Source organism: Sturnira hondurensis, unplaced genomic scaffold, assembly GCF_014824575.4.
Source record: "Sturnira hondurensis isolate 20B ecotype Veracruz unplaced genomic scaffold, ASM1482457v3 Scaffold0001120, whole genome shotgun sequence".
Classification (NCBI taxonomy): Eukaryota; Metazoa; Chordata; class Mammalia; order Chiroptera; family Phyllostomidae; genus Sturnira; species Sturnira hondurensis.
Window position 1 is genome coordinate 3676593 of NW_028073751.1, and position 20049 is coordinate 3696641.

Here is a 20049-nt window from a genome sequence, read left to right on the forward strand (position 1 = left end):
CACTGCTGTTGTTTTGTCCCACATATGGGTGAAGGATACCTCACTTCCAGATGCCAAAATCTGCGTTAGTTTCCTGGGGCTGCTGTAACAAATCACCACAAACTGTCTTAAAACAATATAAATTTCTTATCCTACAATACTGGCTGGCAATCAGAGTCCAAAATGGGTTTCACTGGGCTAAAATCGAGATATAGGCAGGGCTGCATTCCTTGTGTAAGCTCTAGGGGAGGATCTGTTTTTGGGGTGTTTTTTGCCTTTTCCAGCTTTAAGAGTCTGCCTGCCTTTCAGGGCTCCTGGCTCCTCCCTCCACCTTCACAGCCAACACCAGAGCATCTGCAAATCTCTTTCTGACTCTGGCTCTCCTACCTCCCTCTTTCTCTTACAGGGACCCTTGTGATTACATTGGACCCACCTGGATAATCCAGGATAATGTCTTTGTCTCGGGATCACATCTGCAAAGTCTCTTTTGTCATATAACATTTTCACAAGTTCCAAGAATTAGGACAAGGGCATCATTGGGGGACCATTATCTTCCTACCAGAAGGTCTTTCATGCTGAGGCAGAGACGGCTGTGTGTTTCTCTGTGTGTATAAACTTCAGTAGAGGTGGAGGTAAAATAAAGTGCATATGAGGACCATGAAAAGGGGGTAGTCAGTCTTAATGAGACTTTAAATGCTTTCTGAAGGCTATTAATTGTTAGGAGTTTGATGGAGACTAATTAACCACCTTGCTTTCCCCGCAGATCTTCATTAATTAAGAATAGATGCAAACAGTTAACTGAGGCAACAAGGTTCAAAATCAGGTTTATTATTGGTAACGGTGGTGTGGAGCATAGGAAAGGGTGTCCAACCTCCCGAATGCAAGGGAAGAAAGTGAGGAATGGCAGAGCATTTCCTTGGTGAGGAGGGAGAACTGTCCTGGTGTGATCGCATAACAGAGGCTGAGCTGGAAAAGAGAAAGAGAATTAGAGAAGAGGCATTTCACGAAGGGATAGTGACCGTTGATGCTAACTCTGTCCAGTCGAGAAGCACAGTCTTTTAAAGTATGATTTATGGAAATCTCCCCAATCAGATAAACAGTGTTTTCTTATTGGGGAGAGTAAGTAAGGAAGTGGAGCTAAAGGTACAAGCTCCATTCCTAACCTGCCTCTACAGGACGGAAGTATTGGTTTGGTGGTGTTCCCTTCTCTATGAGCAGGGGTAGAAACATGGAGACAAGAGGAAAATGGTTCCCACTGCATTATTAAGGGATAAGAGATATCGTTCTTTCCCAGGCTTAAGAGTATTTTCCCAAAAGTTGGGGAGCAGTCGGGAGAAGACAGTACTCTTTGAATCATCCATAGGCTAATCTGGAAGAAGTCTAGGCTTTACTCAAGTCTAAAGGGCATGGCAGCTGGCAGAAAAGTTACTGTCTCTAGGGGCAACACATAGTTCCTGTCCTGTATGCGTCAGCATCTGTGTCTAGGTGAAAGCAGATTAAAGTTTATATTCAGGACCTCCCTGAAGAAGAAAGTGGAGAGCCCGATCAATTTGTACATGCGTGTTGGGCATTGTGGGAAGTGGGGCAGAGGAGATATTTCTGTTGATATTCTTAAATCTCACGTGCTTTTCCTCAATGATGTGTCCTGTGTCAGGGTCAGCAGTTGGGCGGTTATGGGCCCAGTCTGTCGATGTACATGTACTCAGGATTTGTTTGTTTGTTTGTTTGCATAACAAACCTATTCTCATACTAGCTACCTCCTTGAACAGGCTAGGCACCTCCAAAACCTAGAGCATCTCAGCACCCTCAGCAGCGTGATTGGAGAACAAATCACCCCTCATGTCTCTGACATGATTAGGCATAAGACCCATGAAAGAGCTTCCTTGGAGTCCAGTACCCCTGTAGGCTCCTCATGTCCCCACGGTGTCAATAAAACTGCTGTCCCTGTAGTCTGCAGTGAGTGGGGCTGTGCTTAGTCAATGATCAGTGTCTCGTCACTCTCCCTCTATTGCACCAAGTATAAATTCATTCTAAATACCTGCCTTGGTGAATTTTTGTTTTACGGAGGATGAACTCTTCAATATGCTCTTGCTAAATCTAGGGATTTAGAGATGTATGTTCATCGCTTTGGCCCTTTTTCACTGAGGGTCACAACCTTGTTTCCAGGACACTAGCCTTGAAAATGATTACAATTTGAAGGGCGCTATGAAGGTCCCCAAAAACCCACTTCATAAGCAGGTCCCTAGAACTCCACCTTAAACCACCACCATGAACTTTTTCTTTAAAATCTTTATTCATTCATTTGTATATATTCTCTCTCTCTCACACACACACACTCACAAAGAAGTAAAATACTCTCGTATTAGAATATCATGTCCAAGGTTACTTTTTCTGGCTTGGCTTTGATATACAATTTGATTAGAACCTTCTATATAGTCACTAAACAATATATTTATTTATTTTTTAAATGATTTTATTTATTTATTTTGAGGGGGAAGGGAAGGAGAAAGAGAGGGAGAGAAACATCATTGTGTGGTTGCCCCTATGGGTCCCCAACTGGGGACCTGGCCCGCAACCCAGGCCTGTGCCCTGACTGGCAATTGAACTGGCAATCCTTTGGTTCCCAGGCCAGCACTCACTCCACTGAGCTACACTAGCCAGGGCTTAAATATATTCATTAAGTACCTGCTTAAGGTCAGTCTCTCTTCTGGGTGATGCAGATATAATATTAAATATAACAGTCTTATCCTCATAACCCAGTGTGGGGAGACCGAAATATAAAGAAATAAGAGAAAAATATTTCAGTGTCACGTGATAAGGACCATAATAGTGCCATGCATAGGCAGGGCCAGTTCGGGGCTAGGAAATTGAGACAAACCACCATGGCCTGTCAGTCCAGAATGGGACTCGGAGTCTATGTTGTAATCAAACAAACCCAGTGTAAGGATGGCAAGCTGGCCCACTTTGCCCAAGAGTCCCCCAAATTGTTTTCATGGAACCCAAAGCCTCCCTCAATGATCATGAATACTAAATGTAGGAACTCAGAAGGCGAAACTGGGAATTCAGGGGACCAGGTCATGACACATATTATGTGTCATGTAACAAGAGTGTTGAAGAATAGCAAGTAGGATGTGAGAAGGAAGAGAGTTCCAGCCAAAGGGAGCAACACATGCATTCTTTAAAAGAACAAAATCAGAAGTGTGTGGTCTGGGTGAATGGAAGGAGTGCATTGCGGGGTTGGTATGGAGGACTGTGGGCAAATGAGATCACAGGGGCAGACTGGAGTCAGATTTTGCAGGGCCTCGCAAATCCAGCTAAAGAACTCGCAGTTTCATCTGCTGGCCATGGGAAGCCACCAGATTTGCTTGTTTATTTTGAAGAAAGGAGGCTCCATGAGCCCCCTTTGCTCTATGAATCTTTAAAAAATTAACCTATAGTATATGAAGACAGGCTCATGAGCTATCTATCAGCTTAGTGTTTTTCTCTCCCTAGACCAAGGATTAGAAGGTTTGAGTGTCTGGAAATGTGGGACCAAAAGGGAGGTGAATGCAGAATTTTTGTAAAAAGAGCTGGCCTTGGAAATGTTCTTAGGTGATCTGGGTGGACTTGGTCTTTATTGTGTATGAGAAAATATGGAGAGCGAAGGGCAGGTTTGTTTCAACTTCGCTGTGTGAGCTTAGGGGAGGCAGCATGGTGTTGCACGGGGCCTCAGATCCCTGAGGTACCACTTCATCATTGTACCTCAGATTCATTAGTGCATGAAAGATGCAAGGCTGCAATAGGGATTAAATGAGACTGTGCATGCAAAAAGACTCAGTACAGTGCTTAGCTCATGGCAAGCACACAGAAATGGTAGCATTTACTCAATTGACTATCCTGGCATTTAGCACAATACCCGGCACACAGTAAATAGGATTCACCATGTTTTTGTTAGATGCAGTGGAATGGCATTGAAGTCCAGGGGGCGGGTAGAGGGCTAGAGGGCTGTCCCCAGGACTCTCATCCTCGTGCTCTGCAGTGTTCTGATGGCACCTCCATTTTACACCCTCAAAGGAGGTGTATCGCTGCTTGTCTAGAAATGGTTGCTCAAGGCTGAGACGTGATACAGCATCACAGAGCCTGGGATTGCTGCCAAGTTTAAGAAGCACAGATTGTACAAAGTAAGGGGGGAAGATGGAGAAGAAAAGTTTGAAAACCCAGTCAAAGCTAGAAGCAGTGTTATCATTAGGTGAAATGATTCTGCCTCACACAGGTTGGGTGGGCCAGGCTGTGGGTGTGAGACCCTGGGGAGAGTCACTGTCAAGTTGTGGTGCAGAAGGAGGAACCCAGCAGTGGGCTCTGGGGCCCAAGTAAGGCTGCTTTCCGGGACCCAGCACTTAGAAAAGCCCCGTTTGGTTTAGTATTATGCTGTCGCTGTCTTGCAGTCCTTAGTGATTTTTTTAAAAAGGGGCCCATTTTCATTTTGCAGTGGGCCCTGCAAATTGTGTAGGTGGTCCTGGGTCCAGACTATTGGGGGCAAGTGACATTTTGTCCCAGCTAGTTTTAAATTTGCAGCTGATTTTAAACAAGTAGCTGCTGGGCTAGTATTCTTTTTGATCTCTGATTTAGTTATGAGCCGGCAAAAATCATGAGAATTAAATCTGGCAGAACTAAAAGTGAATAGTGCCTCCTTGCCACGTCCAGTCATGCTCCCCAGAAGTGACTACTGCCAGTAGTTCAGTGTATGCCCCTAATTTTTTATGAGTATAAAATTTACATCAGCAATTACATTGTTGAAGTAAATATTAAACAATACAGCACCCCGTGAGTGAAAATATTCGATTCCCTCAATTCTATGCCCCCGCAGTGAGGCAGCCACTGTTAACAGCTTTGTGTGTATCCTCCAAATATTTTTTCAATGAATATAGTTTATTTTTTAGAGCAGTTTTAGGTTCACAGCGAAACCGAGCAGGAAGGACAGAGAGTCCCCAGGCACCCCTGTGAGAGTCCCCATGCACCCCTGTCCCCGCCCCTGCACAGTGTCTGCCACGATTAGTGACCAGCACCGGGTCGGGTGTGTGTTACAGCCGAGGACCCTGCACTGGCACAGGGCCACCTAGAGTTCGTAGTTCATACTAGGGTTTACTTTTCCAAATATTTTTTCAAATTGATTTTTAATCATGCGATTGATGTATGAATGTTTTTCCATGTTTATTGACAAGTATGTAGCCTTTAAGAAATCAAAATGGCATAATGTTGTGCATGTTAGTACTGTGTGTAGCTTTTTAAATCACCTTTCCAAGTCAGTACATATATACCCCCCTCATTCTTTTTTAATAGGGGAATGGTATGTTTTGTTTCTGTATTGTAATTTCTTTATCTAATTTCCCATTGATTATCTATGCAATGCACATTCTTTTTTTAAAAAATATTTTATTTATTTATTTTTAGAGGGGAAGGGAAGGAGAGAGGGAGAGAAATATCAATGTATGGTTGCCTCTGCCGAGGACACACAATGTATCCTGTGTCTCCTGCTGGGAACTGGCCTGCAACCCAGGCATGTGCCCTGACAGGGAATCGAACCACGTCCTCTGGTTCGCAGGCCTGTGCTCAATCCACTGAGCTACACCAGCCAGGGCACAATGCACATTCTTATACACTCCTCCTAGCATTATGTAGGAGATTTCCAGAAGTGGGATTACTGGGTTATAGGATATGAACACAGAAAGTTGGAATTCTCTTATCTGGGGTTGGGCTGCCCCTCCTCTACCTGGTGCTGCCTGCCAACTCAGTGACACCATCACCCAGGGACTTAGTCCTCAGGTTTGAGGATAGTGGAGCAGACAGAGAAGAGATTAATCATTGTTAATAGCTGACCTCTATTGAGTACTTAAACCATGCTTTGTGAATTTAAGCTAGGAATTGTTCCAATGCTTTACATGTATTAACCCCTTTAATCTGCATGGGCACCCATCAAGATAAGCCTGTCATATCCATTTTATGCTTAGGAAACTGAGACACTTGAGGTTAAGTAAAGGCCTACACCTCTCTAGTGAGTGGTGGGGCCAGGGCGCAAAGCAGGGCTCTTAACCTCCGCGCAGACTGTACCTAGAAAGTGTACTGCCATCTTTATACCAGAGTTGGTTTTTACCTTGTTTATTCCTTAAAACAATATTGTATTCATTCATTTACTTGTCCTTTTCTACACTCTACCTCTTTGAGGGCAGGGCACCTGTCCTAATATTATTTATATCCCTTCCCCTGATTCCTAGCACAATGCCTAACTTATTGTACATAATAAATGTTAATACATTTAGTTGAATGAATTACAGTGCCTCTTGGAGGTGTCTGCTTCGTCCATATTATAGCTGAAGAAACTGTTACCGCCATGTGGGCTCTTGGTTCTTGAGTTTGGCAAAGAAAGAATTCAGAATCGAGAACTGTACCACAAGAGGAAGTTGATTTAGCATGCAAAGCCAAAGTATTCTTTAACAGAAGATTCAGGCGGGCTGCTGTGACAGCTGCCTTGGCCTTTTAGAAAGAAAGTCACAGAGGCAGAGGAAGTGAGCCAGCTGGGCTGCACAGGCTCAGGAAACAAGTTACAGAGCAAAAGGAGGGCCTTTGCAGACAGGTTCAAGGGGTCAGCCCTGGACGAGCTGCCACTGCCCACTGCTCCCCTGGTTGCAAGTCTCGTGAGGATCCTTAGAGCTTAGGAGGAAGAAAACAAAGATACAGACAGCCCCGAAGAAAGAGGCATGGGTATGCTCTAGAGAGAGAGCACCCGCTGGGCCCTTTCCTGAAAGGGTTTTATCTGTTTTCTAAAGGCAGAAATTTTAGGGGGGAGGTCTCAGGGAATATTAGCCCAACAGAATATTCATCAGCTTTCCAGATGTGTCCTCTAATATGCTGATTCATCAAAATGAGCATGTAGGGTCAGGTTCCTGGTTTCTATTGATTGGTTGGCACTAAGGTGTGGGGTCATTGGTAATTACATTTGGTCCTGACGCCCGCCATGGCGTCGTTTCATCTGCTTTTGCTGCTTTTCTGGGCCTGAAGCGGAAGCACAACTGAAGCCTAGGTGTTATCTCTAGTTTGACCAAAACTCTGTCTCTTTGGTCAAAAGACCTGAGGCTTCATTCCTAAGATTATTTGACCCTGATTAGAACCTCATTGTCCTGGGGGCTTTTAATGCCTAATAGAGTGGTCATGCATGGGAGAAGAAGGCGGGTGAGTCAGGGCGCTGGGTGAGGCCAGTGTGAATCAGCCGTCTGTCTCAGTTTCCCCATTTCACTTGCCAAGGAATTTTTCTAGCTTCTTACTATCCTGCCTCGAAGCTCCAAGTCAGTGTCTCTCAAAATAGTGTAGGAGAAAAGAGTAGAAAACAGAATGTTGCAGCTGTGATTTGAACCCAAGGCTTTTGATCCCTGGCCCAGTGTGCTGTCTACCATGTTCAAGCTGCCACTTCCTGCCTGCTCCTGAGGGCTCAGGGGAGTGGCAACCAGCCAGGTTGCCTACCTAGCAACCAGCTCTAAGCTGGAAAACTTCCCAGCTAGACATCTTTAATGGTCCCTGGGAGGGGCAGGGCCCCAGGGGAAGAGGACCTCTAGAAAAGAGAAGTCCTGGAAGGACAGCATCCAGGACTAGGTTGGTGAGGGGGAGTCGGCTTTCTCAGGGGAATTCTACATAGTAATAATACTGACCCTTTATTCCAGTCGCTACATGTCAGACATTGATCTGTGTGATTTATGAGCATTGTCTCTTTTTAATGCTCACAATCCTATTACCATATTTTTTTGGATCATGACCCACCTAGGTTTTAGAGGAGGAAAATAGGAAAAAATTTTTTGAAGCAAAAAATGTGGAAAAGTATTTAATACCTTAAATAACATAATATTTCACCAATGTAAATGTAAAGCTACGTTCGGACTATAAGACGCACCCCCAGTTTCCTTGCAAATTTGGGGGGAAAAGTGCATTTTATCGCCTGAAAAATATGGTAGATGGATACTATTATCTGTTTTGCCTATGCAAGAATGGGGCTGAGAGGCCAAGTGACCTGGTCAAGGTTATACAACAAATGAGTGGTAAAGCTGAGACTCCAGCTCAAATCTGTGTGATCCTGAACCTTGATGTCATGGTTCTGCTGCCCCCGGGGTGTAACACAGGCCAAGGCAGGGGCATGGTGAGAAGAAGGCTGGAAGGGGACATTGCCCTCTCTAGTCCCTGGGGGACTTGAGCGACCAAGAAATAAAGTAGAGAAAACCAGATAGCCAGAGTCCTGCTGGAGTCACAGAAAGAAGAAATGTGATTATTTTTATTTTATTTTTATTTTTAGCTGACTATGGAGAGCTAGGAAGATTTGAGACTGGCCATTCTGATTTTTGAATCTGGGTTCCTAGCACGTGATGTCTTTATACTCTTAACCTAGAAATGGCAGGGTTATTTTGGGCACAAAGCAAGAACTTGGCTTTAAAAATATGCCACTCTATTTATCTCTTCCGCTCCAAGATTACTGAAAATTAGCCCAGCTGTGGGCTGAGGCACCAAGCAGCCACAGAATCTTCTTCCAGATCACTCAACCCACCTAAAGCCGGGGAGAAAGAGCCCGGAGTGGCAGCCTGCGGGAGGGGAACAGACCAGCTTCCCCAGCACCTGGCCTCTGATGGCGCACACGCCACCCTCTCCAGCTGCTCTGGGGGCTGGAGCACGAGGCCTGTGAGTGGGGCTCAACTCCACCTGCTCCCCAGCCCAAAGCGTCAAGAAGTAATATAAGAATAATAGTTATTATTTTATTATTATAAAACTCTAAAATAATAATAACAATTTTTATGATGGAATTCTATTTCTGAGGGTGGGGAGTCAGTCTGAGAACCATATTTTGGCTTTATTAGCAAATCCCTTGTGATTCAGGGCAGACCATCTTGCTGTAATGTAAGCCTTCAGTTTCCTTATCTGTAAAGTGGAAATCTTTAAAATATATATATATGGAGACTTCCGCCAAGATGGAGGCATAGGTGGAAACACTGTGCCTTCTCCCACAACCAAGTTTGAATACAACAAAGGTTTGGAGAACAAAGACACAGCCAAAGAACAGAAAATTGAATTATACGGAAGTCCGACAACAATTAACCATTCAACTGGGACGGTAAGAGGGGCAGAACCAGCAGTGGAGCAGGGTTGGGCAGGACAGATCCCCTGACCTAGGCGTGCAAGTGGCCCAGACCCAGTTAGGGTGTGAGGCAGACTGACGGCGGTCGCACATTCACGCACAGTGAGACGGACCACGCAGGCCCCAGGGGACGAGGGCTGACGCGGTGGCACACTTGCATGCAGTGGGATGAAACTCGCGGGTCCAGGTGATGGTGGCAGCTGCCGCACCTGTGGGGGCCGCGGCGGGAGGCGGCAGACGGGACACCAGTGCTCCTCGATGACCCCGCCCCCACATACAGCATCACAACCCAACGTCACAACCCAGCGACTGAGTTGCCCTGCTCTGGTGAACACCTAGGGCTCCGATCCTGATACGTAACAGGCATGAACAGCCCAAAAGATGGTGCAAGAAGAACTCAAAGTCCCAGAGCCCATAACTCTAAGTGACCAGGAAATAGCGAAACTTTCAGATGCACAATTCAAGACACTGTTTATCAGGATGCTTACAGAACTGGTTGATTATAGTCACAAATTAGAGGAACATATGAAGGCTAAACTAATTGAAATGAAGGGAGATGCACAGGAAACCAATAGTGATGGAAAGGAAACTGGGACTCAAATCAAGGGGGTGGACCAGAAGGAATAGCAAAACATCCAACCAGAAAGGAATGAAGAAATGAGAATTCAAAAAATGAGGAGAGGCTTAGGAACCTCCAGAACATCTTTAAACGTTCCAACATCCGGATTATAGGGGTACCAGAAGGGGGAAAGAAACAGCCACAAGTGGAAAACTTATTTGAACAAATAATAAAGGAGAACTTCCTCAGTCTGGCAAAGGAAATAGACTTCCAGGAAATCCAGGAAGCTCAGAGAGTCCCAAAGAAGTTGGACCCAAGAAGGAACACACCAAGGCACATCATAATTACATTAGCCAAGACTAAAATGAAGGAGAGAATCCTAGAAGCAGCAAGAGATAAGGGGACAGTCACCTACAAAGGAGTACCCATCAGACTGTCAGCGGATTTCTCAAAAGAGACCTTACAGGCAAGAAGGGGCTGGAAAGAAGTATTCCAAGTCATGAAATCCAAAGACCTACAGCCAAGATTGCTTTATCCAGCAAAACTTTCATTTAGAATGGAAGGACAGATAAAGTGCTTCTCAGATAAGGTCAAGTTCAAGGAGTTCATCATCACCAAGCCCTTATTATATGAAATGCTAAAGGGACTTATATAAGAAAAAGAAGATGAAAAATATGAACAGTGAAAGGACAGCAAACTCACAGTTATTAACAACCACACCTAAAACAAAAGCAAACCAAGAGGACAGCTAGATCAGGAGTGGAACCATAGAAATGAAGAACACATGGAGGGTTAGCAACAGGGGAGTGGGAGGAGGAGAAGGGGGGAGAAGGTACAGAAAATAGCATAGACAGTAGGTAGAAAATAGATAGGGGGGAGGGCAAGAATAGTGGGGGAAATATAGAATCTAAAGAACTTGGGACACGTGGTTATAAACTAAGGGGGGGAGAATGGTGGGGGAGGGAGTGTGCGGGAGGGGAATGAAGGGGGGAATAGAACAACTGTAATGGTATAATCAATAAAATATATTAAAAATGAAATAAAATATATATACATGTATATAACATATTTACAAATAGATTAATAACGTGCATGGCCTGTCATAAGCAGTCGATCAGTATTCCTTAAAGGAATGAATAAGTCTGCTGCTCTGATCTTACTAACAAGTAAAGCGTGACGAGTTGTTACTTTGTGCTGGGTACTACCTTATGTGTTCTATAAAGATAATTACATTTAGTCTTAAAACACCCCACGAGGTGTGTGCTATTGTCTCCTTTACATGAAAACTGAGGCCCAGAAATATTAAATAATTTGCTAACCATCACAACATTTACATGATGTAGCCAGATTGAAGCCTAGTATTCTGAGTGTAGAGCCTTAAAGTCTTACAGAGAACAGGGGATATGTTGTTACATTCCTTGTTTCCACGGAAAATTCTTTCCACTGTCAACCAAATGACTGAGGATCCTGGGGAAATGCTAGCCCAGGTGGTTTGAGCTTTCTCCCTGTCTCTCCGATCTAGACAGGATTTGGGTTTCAGATTATAGTTCTCCTGTGCTTTGTGAAAGGTAATTACTCAGATTAATGTTGCCCAATTCACAAAGGATTGAGGGAGGAAGAGGAGGCGGAGCTTGTGCAGGCGGTCCGCAGAACCGGCAGATGGCAGGATGGGGGTGGGGTGGGCGGCTAGAGGTGTTTCACAGCCTGGGCTTCCAATGGGTGTGATGGCGGATGCTTTTTACCTTTCAGTCGGCTTGAGCGTGTATAATTCTACAACCTGCCAAATTCTGGTACACACACACTCTCACATTCACGCACAGAGGGAGAGCGAGACAGAGAGAGCAGATGGAGAGATGAAATGGTTGCTCAAAGCCAAAGAAGGCTCAAGTGAAACTAGAGCTGTTTGAAAGGCTGCGGGTGGCTGGCTCTGGTGGGGAGAGGAGGAGTCAAGGACGGGGCTGAGGCAGGTATCTCTGCGGAAAACCAGGATGTTCACTTGCAAACCCAGAATCTGCAGAATCTGCTGCGTCCTGACACTTCCTAGTGCAGCCAGAGACAGAGCATCTGCGCCGGAGAACGTGTGGTCCAGGAGAGCTGTCTGTCTGGGCCGGAAATGGCTGTAATCATTTAATAGCCCTTGCTGGCTGCACTGACCCAGCAGAGTGGGCGGTAGGCAGGCTCCAGAGCGCTGTCTGGGAAGATAGTCCCTGGCTTTAATAACAATGATGGGTTTTCTGGGAGCTCTTTATTAGCCTTAGCACCCAAATCCCAGAGATGGTAACAAAGGGCTGAATGGGGCATGAAGGGGAGGGGCTGAAGCCTGCAGACTGGGCTGCGCTTTCCTTGAGCCTGCCACTCCCACATGCACACCTTCCCCGCACCTCCACTCCTTCCTTCAACTATTTCTAGTTTAGAGACTCCTGCCTACCTCTCTGTTTCCTAAATGGTGACAAAACCGACAGAATTGTCATGATTGCTACATTTGGGTACTGTTTCAGGGTTTTTAAAGAGCCTTCACATACAGCCCAGGATGTGGGTCTCATAACTGGAGTGAGAGTGCCCTGATTGGAGTCCCAGGTGCCACCATTTAGAAACCGTGTGACCATTGGCCTGTAGTCTTTTTATTTATAAACAGACATACCTCTAAAACAGACATGGGTATTGGCAACATCTACTTCATAGGGTTCTTGAGCAAAAATTACACTGCATGCAAATCTCCTGAGCCCAGTGCCATGCACCTAGGAAGGGCAGAGTAACTTCACCATGTCCACGCCCTCGATGTAGACAGGAGGGTGACCACTGATCATCTGTTTTATGAATGAGAAACAGGCTCAGAGGTACTTACAGACATTGCTCGGGACGATGCCCTGTCAAGTGATAGAGCCAGGGCAGGCCCTCAAGTTCAGAAGAGTAACACAAGATGAAGAGAGGAAAGAGAGTTAAGCACTGTCCGTAATGCTCCAGCCCATGCCCTCCTCAGAGCTTTCCGGAAAGAAAACATCCTCAGCCAAATACTGTTCTGTTTGGGGAAGTCTGTGCACATCAGATAAACCTCTCTAGCCTTAGCTGATTGTCCAGGGCAGTTCAGAATAGGGTTTAGGGGTAAATCTGGCATTTGCTTCGCCATCTTCAGGACCTACTTGGGCACTGGCATTGGCATTGGCAAAGCCTCCAGCCCAATCATTCTCAGTCAGGGAGGCTGAGCCTCAGCCAGAGCTGGTTTGGCATGAAAGAAGAAAGTGAGGAGTGTTGCCAAGAAGACCCTGGGTGGTGCCTAAGGGAAGTGCCTGGACTGGATTATAGGGTTAAGTGAGGGGTCGGCTACCTCTGGAGAGCAGTTTTAAAGTTGCAGATCTGTGTGCTTTTTCCCCCCTTAATGTAGGTTGTTCTGATTTTTTAATGTATTCCTACCTGTTGTGGGGAAATTTTTTAAAAAACAGCAAAACCATTTACTGCGATGATTACATTTTATTAACATTTTCAAATCCTATTGGGTTTTAATCTGAAGGTCAGGGATGCAGACCTCCACAGGCTTGATGAGGGTCTGAAATCCTTTCCAGGCTCTGATTGGTCCATTCATTTGAGCCTTGGCTGAATTTCAGTCCCGTCTTTGTCTGCCCCTGAGGTGGTTCCCGGGAGCAAAAGGGCGGGGACTTGCCCCAGGAGGGGGAAGGGAAGCGGTATTGAAGGAGAAAACATTACCCTGATTGACAGTTTGCTGGAACTGGCCCCGAGCAGGGGTTAGGGGCGTGAAAGGTATGTCTTTCTTTTTCATCTTCTTCAGAGAGAGGATCTCCTTGATTCTGCCCCAAAGTCACAGCATTTTATAGGCAAAGCTGGCCAAGGGTTTCAGTGCTCTGGGCCAAAAGGGACTCAGACTAGGTCAGTAAATATTGTTTGTTAGATCCTTAAACTATTATTTCGCTTGAACGACCCCTAGAAGTGTTTGCTCACACATCAGCCAGAACAGGTTAGGCACAACTGCCTGTGAGGGGTGGAGCAAGCAGACCTTGTTCTGCTCTGCAGAAGCTGAGTGTGAGGAGGACGCACCTGAATGGCTGTCTCGTTGCTTCTTGGAGTTTAGGCTGAGTCAGACCGAACCCAGGCTCCCAGCAAATGACAGGTAAAAAAGCTCATTAACTCTTAGCGATCCTGCTATGAGGGGACTGTGAGGCATGACCATTAATGTTGCTCCATTCTGCAAGATAAAGATATCTCTGAGCTCTGCGTCTCCATATGGCAGTGGAAAGGCCTCATGCAGAGTCCCAGCTGTGGCTGCAGAAGAAATTTCCATCCTGGGCTCCCGTGAGAGCCACTAAAGGACTGAGGAGTGGCGTTGAAACCCGATTCCCCTGGACGCCAAATCAGAGGCTTTTAAATCCATTTCCCACTTTTGTCTGCGTGTTTCAGGGTCAGGGCCCCTGTCTGAAAGGTAAACAGGCAGATTCCGGCTGAGCTCAATTGCAGATCTGATTGTCTTACATGAATCAAAGAAAGCTGCCTCAGAGAAAAATATCTGTGGCCTTCTGCTCAAAGAGCTACCCTGTCAGTCAGCTCTGGCAGGAGAAGGCTGGTGCAGGGAAGGGGCTTAGAAGAGAAAGCTCGGTTTCTTACTCCCTTTCCCACTGCCTGCTGGTATTTGGACTGCATTTGCAACATCCTTGCCCTGCACCAAGAGCCTGTACCACATACAGGGTGGGCAAAAGTAGGTTTACAGTGGTGAATATGGGAAACAGTGTATTCTTGTATTATTGTTTATTAATTATTGCATTACTTAGTATTAACCCACTTTTGCCCACTCATGTATAGTTGCCCATCTGAGATCCCATTTATTGATCTTTTACACTGTGCCCAAGTCAGGCTTAGCCCTTTGCATTGTCTTTTCACACATTGTCTTTAGGGACTCCGAAAGTGCCGTCAGTAGAAGGCTGTTGGAGCCGCTAAAGAGTGGGCACCTCTGCCACTTCTCACATCAGTCCTTTCATTCGTTCATCCAGCAAGTATTTGTTAAACACCTGTTGTGAGCCAGGAGTTGTGCTGGACACTGTTAACACAGGGTGAATACATCAGATACGTTTTCCGCCTCTGTGGACCTTACAGTGTAGAGTCGGAGGTGAAGGGGTGCTGCTTGGCTAGGATGCTCACGGAATGCCTCTCCAAGGAGGTTGCATTGTAAGCGTGGATTTGTAGAAGGGGGAGTCATGCCAAGAATGGAGGGGAGATCATTCTGGGCAAAGAGAAACCCTGTGCGTGCAGATCTTGAGGCAAAAACAATCCCAGGGGATGTTTGAGGAACCGAAAGCCTCTGTGGTTGGAGGGCGGTGGGGAGAGGGAGGCTTGTTGGTGTAACTGGGGAATAAAAAATATCTGATTATTGAAGGGCCTTATATACCATGGTGAGGAGTTTGATGTTTTTTTCCCCCTCAAGGCAGTGTAAGGTCTCCGAATCATTTCAAACAGGGGAGTGACATAATCTGATTTCTGTTTTTTAAAGGATTTTACTGTATTATGTTATACTTCAGTTTTTCAAAAATGAAGGAAGATTTGGAGGAATAAAGATGACTCTGGCTACTGTATGGAGTGTTAAGAGAGAGGCAGAAATAGAAGCCACTTGAACAAGGAAGAGGCTGTTGTAATTCACCTGAGAAAACATAGTAGCAGTGAAAATAAGGAGAAGAGGACAAAGTCAGGGTATATTTAGGAGGCAGAAATGACAGGCCTTGATGTGTTATAAATGAGGAATGAAGACTAGGGGAAAATGAAGAATAGCTCTGAAGTTCCTGGCGTGAGCACTGGGATGAATAGAGGGCCATGTATTGAGAGTGCAGAGATTCAGAAAGAATTAGAGGAATCATAAGTTTGATTTTGGATTGCCTCAGTTTCAGACGCCCATGAGGCCTCCAAGACGAGACACCAGATAGGCAGTTGGGCACAGAGAGACAGGGGCTTTCAATGTGAATTTCTGTCTCATTAGCATATTTAGGTAGTATGTATTCCCATGGATGTGGCTGAGATCCAGAAATGAGAAAGAGGATGAAAAGAAGTTCTAGAGCCCGACCCAAGGAAGCTCTAACACATGGATGAAGGAAGAGATCCAACCAGGAAACAGAATAGCCAGAGGGAAGGAAAGCTCCGGAGAATGGATGGACAAGGAACTCATAAAAATGAATGTTTCAGGAAGGAGATGACAGATGCTGCGGGGAGATTCAATAAGATGTGACCACCGGCTTTGGAAATAATGTAATTAGTGAGCCCAACTGCAGTCGAACATAAATGGTTTATCTTGAGGACTTTTGGTGACTCCAGCGAAGGAGCAGTGTCAGAGGCATGAACACCGCTGTGGTGTCCAAGGCTCCAATGTCATGGCCACTGGGATTATTTTGCCCAGACAGACCATTACTCTTCCTCTCTAGCTCTGACCCCTACTCTTTAGAAGTCATTGGTGTATTTATGGTGAGTCTTCCAACGAGACCCTCAGGAGAGTCTTGCATTGAGAACCCTTGCGGATGTGTAATCATGTCCCCAAGTGTAAATTCCTCCTCTCCTCTGGAATGTCCTTTGACTCTTTCCAGCATAATTAGTAACTGTCTCCTGTGGAGTCCCATAATGCTTTACATGTGACTTAGTTATTGCAGTTACCAAATTGGTTTGTAATTGTTGGAGTTAAGTCCCAGCTAAGTGCGTTGAGGGTGGAGACTGGGTTTGGCAAGTCAGGGTGGCCCCCAGAGCTCTATCCAAACAGGCCTGATTCACAACCGGAGATTCCATTCTCTTACGCTCTGTAGTGTCTCTCTGCACCCAGTCATCTTCATTTATAAAATGAAGGTTATTCTAAAAGAATCAGGATCAAATACGGTTGACCCTTTAATAACATGTGTTTGAACTACATGAGTCCACTTACACGCGGGTGTTTTTCAATAAATGCACATGGTACTGTACATGTATTTTCTCTTTCTTATGGTTTTCTGAATAACACTCTTTTTTCTCTGGCTTAATTGTAAGAATACATCATATAATACATTTAATATACAAAATATATTAATTGACTGTTTATGTTATATTTGTAAGGCTTTTCTGGTCAACAGTGGGCCATTAGCAGTTAGGTTTTTTGGGAGTCAGAAGTTATACATGGATCTTTGACTTGGATGTTTGGGTGTTAGGTGACTTTAAACCCCCATTTGTTCAAGGGTCAACTGTAATTAATTCAACTAAATTTGTTTTTGTTTTGGACAGAGTAGATACAAAATACACTTATAGCCAAAGTAATTTCTTAAATTCATATGCTAAAAGTAACATATCCTGCTCTTTTTTTAACATCTCAAACTACACCACGTTTCTCTAGTTTAGGTTTCTTTTCTCCATTAGCTGAAGATAATTCAGACATTCCGAGTACAGCTGCAGACGAGAGTTCTGGAGTCCCTGGCAGTTGACGCAGAATGTGGTGTGTCAGCTGCCTTTTAGGTTACTGTCGTTATTGAAACCTCTGACAGAAAACCCCAGAGGTCCCTAAACTGGCTTGAGGAACAGTTCCGGAGTACCCACCATCAGGTGAGGTTCAGGTATTTCAGTGTGTGGTTAAACCACACCGCACCCCAGGGTATCTCTCACAGTAGAAGGTGAATGGCACTGATTGCCCCAGGAAATGCCCTGTGAACATTCACTCTTAGGACCTCAGGGATTTTTGTTTTTGTTTTTCCTTCACCTTGGAAGCCAGGCCCGTCCAAGTAGCTTTTCTACATTCTACCCACTAACGGGACACGTGAGGTGTGTCTTGGCTCTGTTACTGACTTGTGGTGTTTTGTCTTTCAGAACCAGAGGCAGGAGAGGTGTCCCCTCCAGTCGGTGCTGGTGTCAACAGCAACAGCTGGACCTTTAAGTACGGACCAGGCAACCCCAAACAATCTGGTCCCGGTGAGTTGCCAGACAAATTCATTATCCCAGGATCTCCTGCAATCATCTCCATCCGGCAGGAGCCCACTAACAGCCAAATTGACAAAAGTGACTTCATAACCTTCGGCAAAAAGGAGGAGACCAAGAAAAAGAAGAAAAAGAAGAAGGGTAACAAGACCCAGGAGAAAAAAGAGAAAGGGAACAGCGCGACTGACAACAGTGACCAGTGAGGTCATGTGATGGGAAACAAGCCACTTAGCCAGTTTTTGTAATTAAAGGCAACTCTCTCCCTTGTAGCAACTCCCTACCCACTTCGTTCTCCCCTCCACTTGAGCCCTGTCTTAGAGACCTCGGAAATCTGCAGCAAGTGCCCTGTGTGTCTGTTTAGATCACATTTAGCGGGTTTTGTCGTAAAAGCTTTACTAAGTCTGGTGTTAACTCTCTCTCTCCGCTCTGGCTTGTTTTCAGAACCTAGAAAGCAGACCCAAGTTTCCTTTCTCCTCCGCCGCAAAGGAGAGGCTTCCCAGCCCCGCCTGTGAGAGGCTGGACTCTCTGCCCTGTGCTCCGGGGATCCTGTCTTGATGACACTTGCAGGGCAGGCTGAAAGATTTTGAGATTGAGCAGCTTGGGTATCTGTGGCCACTAGGTATTTGTGGCCACCGGGGGTGGGCAAGTACCAGATGTTGGCTGGGCGGGGCCAGAATAGACCAGGCAGTGCAGGGAGGGCTGGGAAACCACGGCAAACAAACAGGGAGTTACCAGTCTGGAGGGGAACTGTGAAACCTAACAGGAACCAGACTGTCTAAATCATACAACTCAAGAGGTCTGGGCCACCCTCAACCAGACAAAACCACCCTCACGGACAAGATTTTAGCAGCCCCTACAGGTGGCACCTACAAGCCGATAGTTCAGCGTTCAGCAAGGGGCCAGCCAGGGCAACAGAAGCAGATCTGATGTGTTTCCTGTACGTGTCCTTGTGCTCACCTTATTAAAGATTCTTTTGCGCACACCGTTTATGAAAAGGCCAGATCCTTTTCCAACGACACATATGCAAAAGCAAAAGAAAAAGAAGAAAACCCCAACACCTCACTTTAAGCTGTTTGTCGTTTGATAGATTTATTTAAGAAAGAGAAAATCTATAACCATAAATCTTTAAAGAGAACTATGATGAAGACCATTCCCCTAAACTCTCCTCAAAAGCGAGTTCAGTCTACAGCCATTTCGGTGATTACCGCTGCTACAAAAGTGCTTTAAGAGAATTGCCTATAACATCTGTATTATACGGGCCACCCGCCAATCACAGCTTTACTCTTTCAGGTCACTCTGGGGCTGCCTCTTGCATGTATCAATTACTAAATAAAAGGATCTTTCTCTCTCTCTCTTTTCTAAGAAACAATTACGTGCACTTTGCATACACAACCTTCTCTAGCCAATACTATCAAGACCCAGAAATGGAAGAAAAAGATTGTTTTCTCACACACACAGTGAGCAGACTCTGCAGTCCTCTGTGATTTGTCCTGGTGTGCTAGCTTACACCTGCACTCTGGTTTCGTTTACCTTTTCTATGACACTCTGACTTGCTACTCTTGCTAACATGTACGATGTTACCCAAGACCAATCTCCCATATGTATGCTGTATGCTATTATAAGACTCCCGAATATACTGACTCCGTGCTTGTGTATGTGAATGTTAATGCAACTATTACCTAGAGTGAACTTTAAGCTTTATCGTTGAATGTAATTCCATTATATTTTCTTTGGTACACTTGTGGAAAAGTGGAGTAGTGTTTTTTTTCCAAAGTACTGTTAATCAGCTTTTGTGTATGTAAGACACAGTAAAATTTATTTCTCAAATCAAGATACTGGTGATTCAAGGAATTTTATTTATGGTCAGCCAAGAGCTGTCTCTTGCCAAGACTTCTGCTGGCAAGGGAACAGATAAAGCTGTTCTTTCCTAGTAACAATTCTGGAATGAATACTGAAGATATTCCCTGAGGGCGCAAGCACAAAATTTACCAATCTGACCTCTTTCGAGTTGCAGAATGCTTTGAAATTTTAATGATGTCTGGAATATCAGCTCATAGAGAACAGTAAAATTTACTGTCACCTTAAACAAGAAATTTTAATGTTGTTAAAATGTACAATTTAGAAGTTTGAGTGATTATATTTTAAAAGTTAACATAAAAGAGGTAGGAGTCTGTTTCAAAACAAAAGTAGTAAATCTCAAAAAAATCTGTTTTGTCTATTTGAGCTTCATTCTCCCACATTTTGAAGGGTGTGTAACTTCAGCTCTGCAGGATTGCATGGGGTAAAACTTGTTGCCAACACATCTGAACCATTGCCACATTGTAGGTTGTGATCATTTTGCCCCACTGAAACCCATGTATCTGACCTTACGTGCCTTTTGAATACTAGGAGAATCGGGCTAATTCATTAATGATGATAATTATAATGTATCTGTACAGCACTTTAG

At 45.0% G+C, this 20049-nt stretch overlaps 1 protein-coding gene across 4 annotated transcripts in view; it reads left to right on the plus strand.

The window, feature by feature from the left end:
* Positions 1 to 19808, plus strand: part of LOC118998204 (protocadherin alpha-C2) — a 104042-nt gene extending 84234 nt beyond the window's left edge. For 3 of the 4 annotated variants that reach the window (XM_037062241.1, XM_037062226.1, XM_037062250.1), the window contains one exon: positions 17496 to 19808. In XM_037062241.1, the coding sequence (XP_036918136.1) occupies positions 17496 to 17806 (311 nt within the window). In that variant the 3' untranslated portion in view covers positions 17807 to 19808. The remainder of the gene's footprint in view (positions 1 to 17495) is intronic. The other variant, XM_037062235.1, reaches the window with a different exon arrangement.
* The last annotated feature ends 241 nt before the right edge of the window (positions 19809 to 20049 follow it).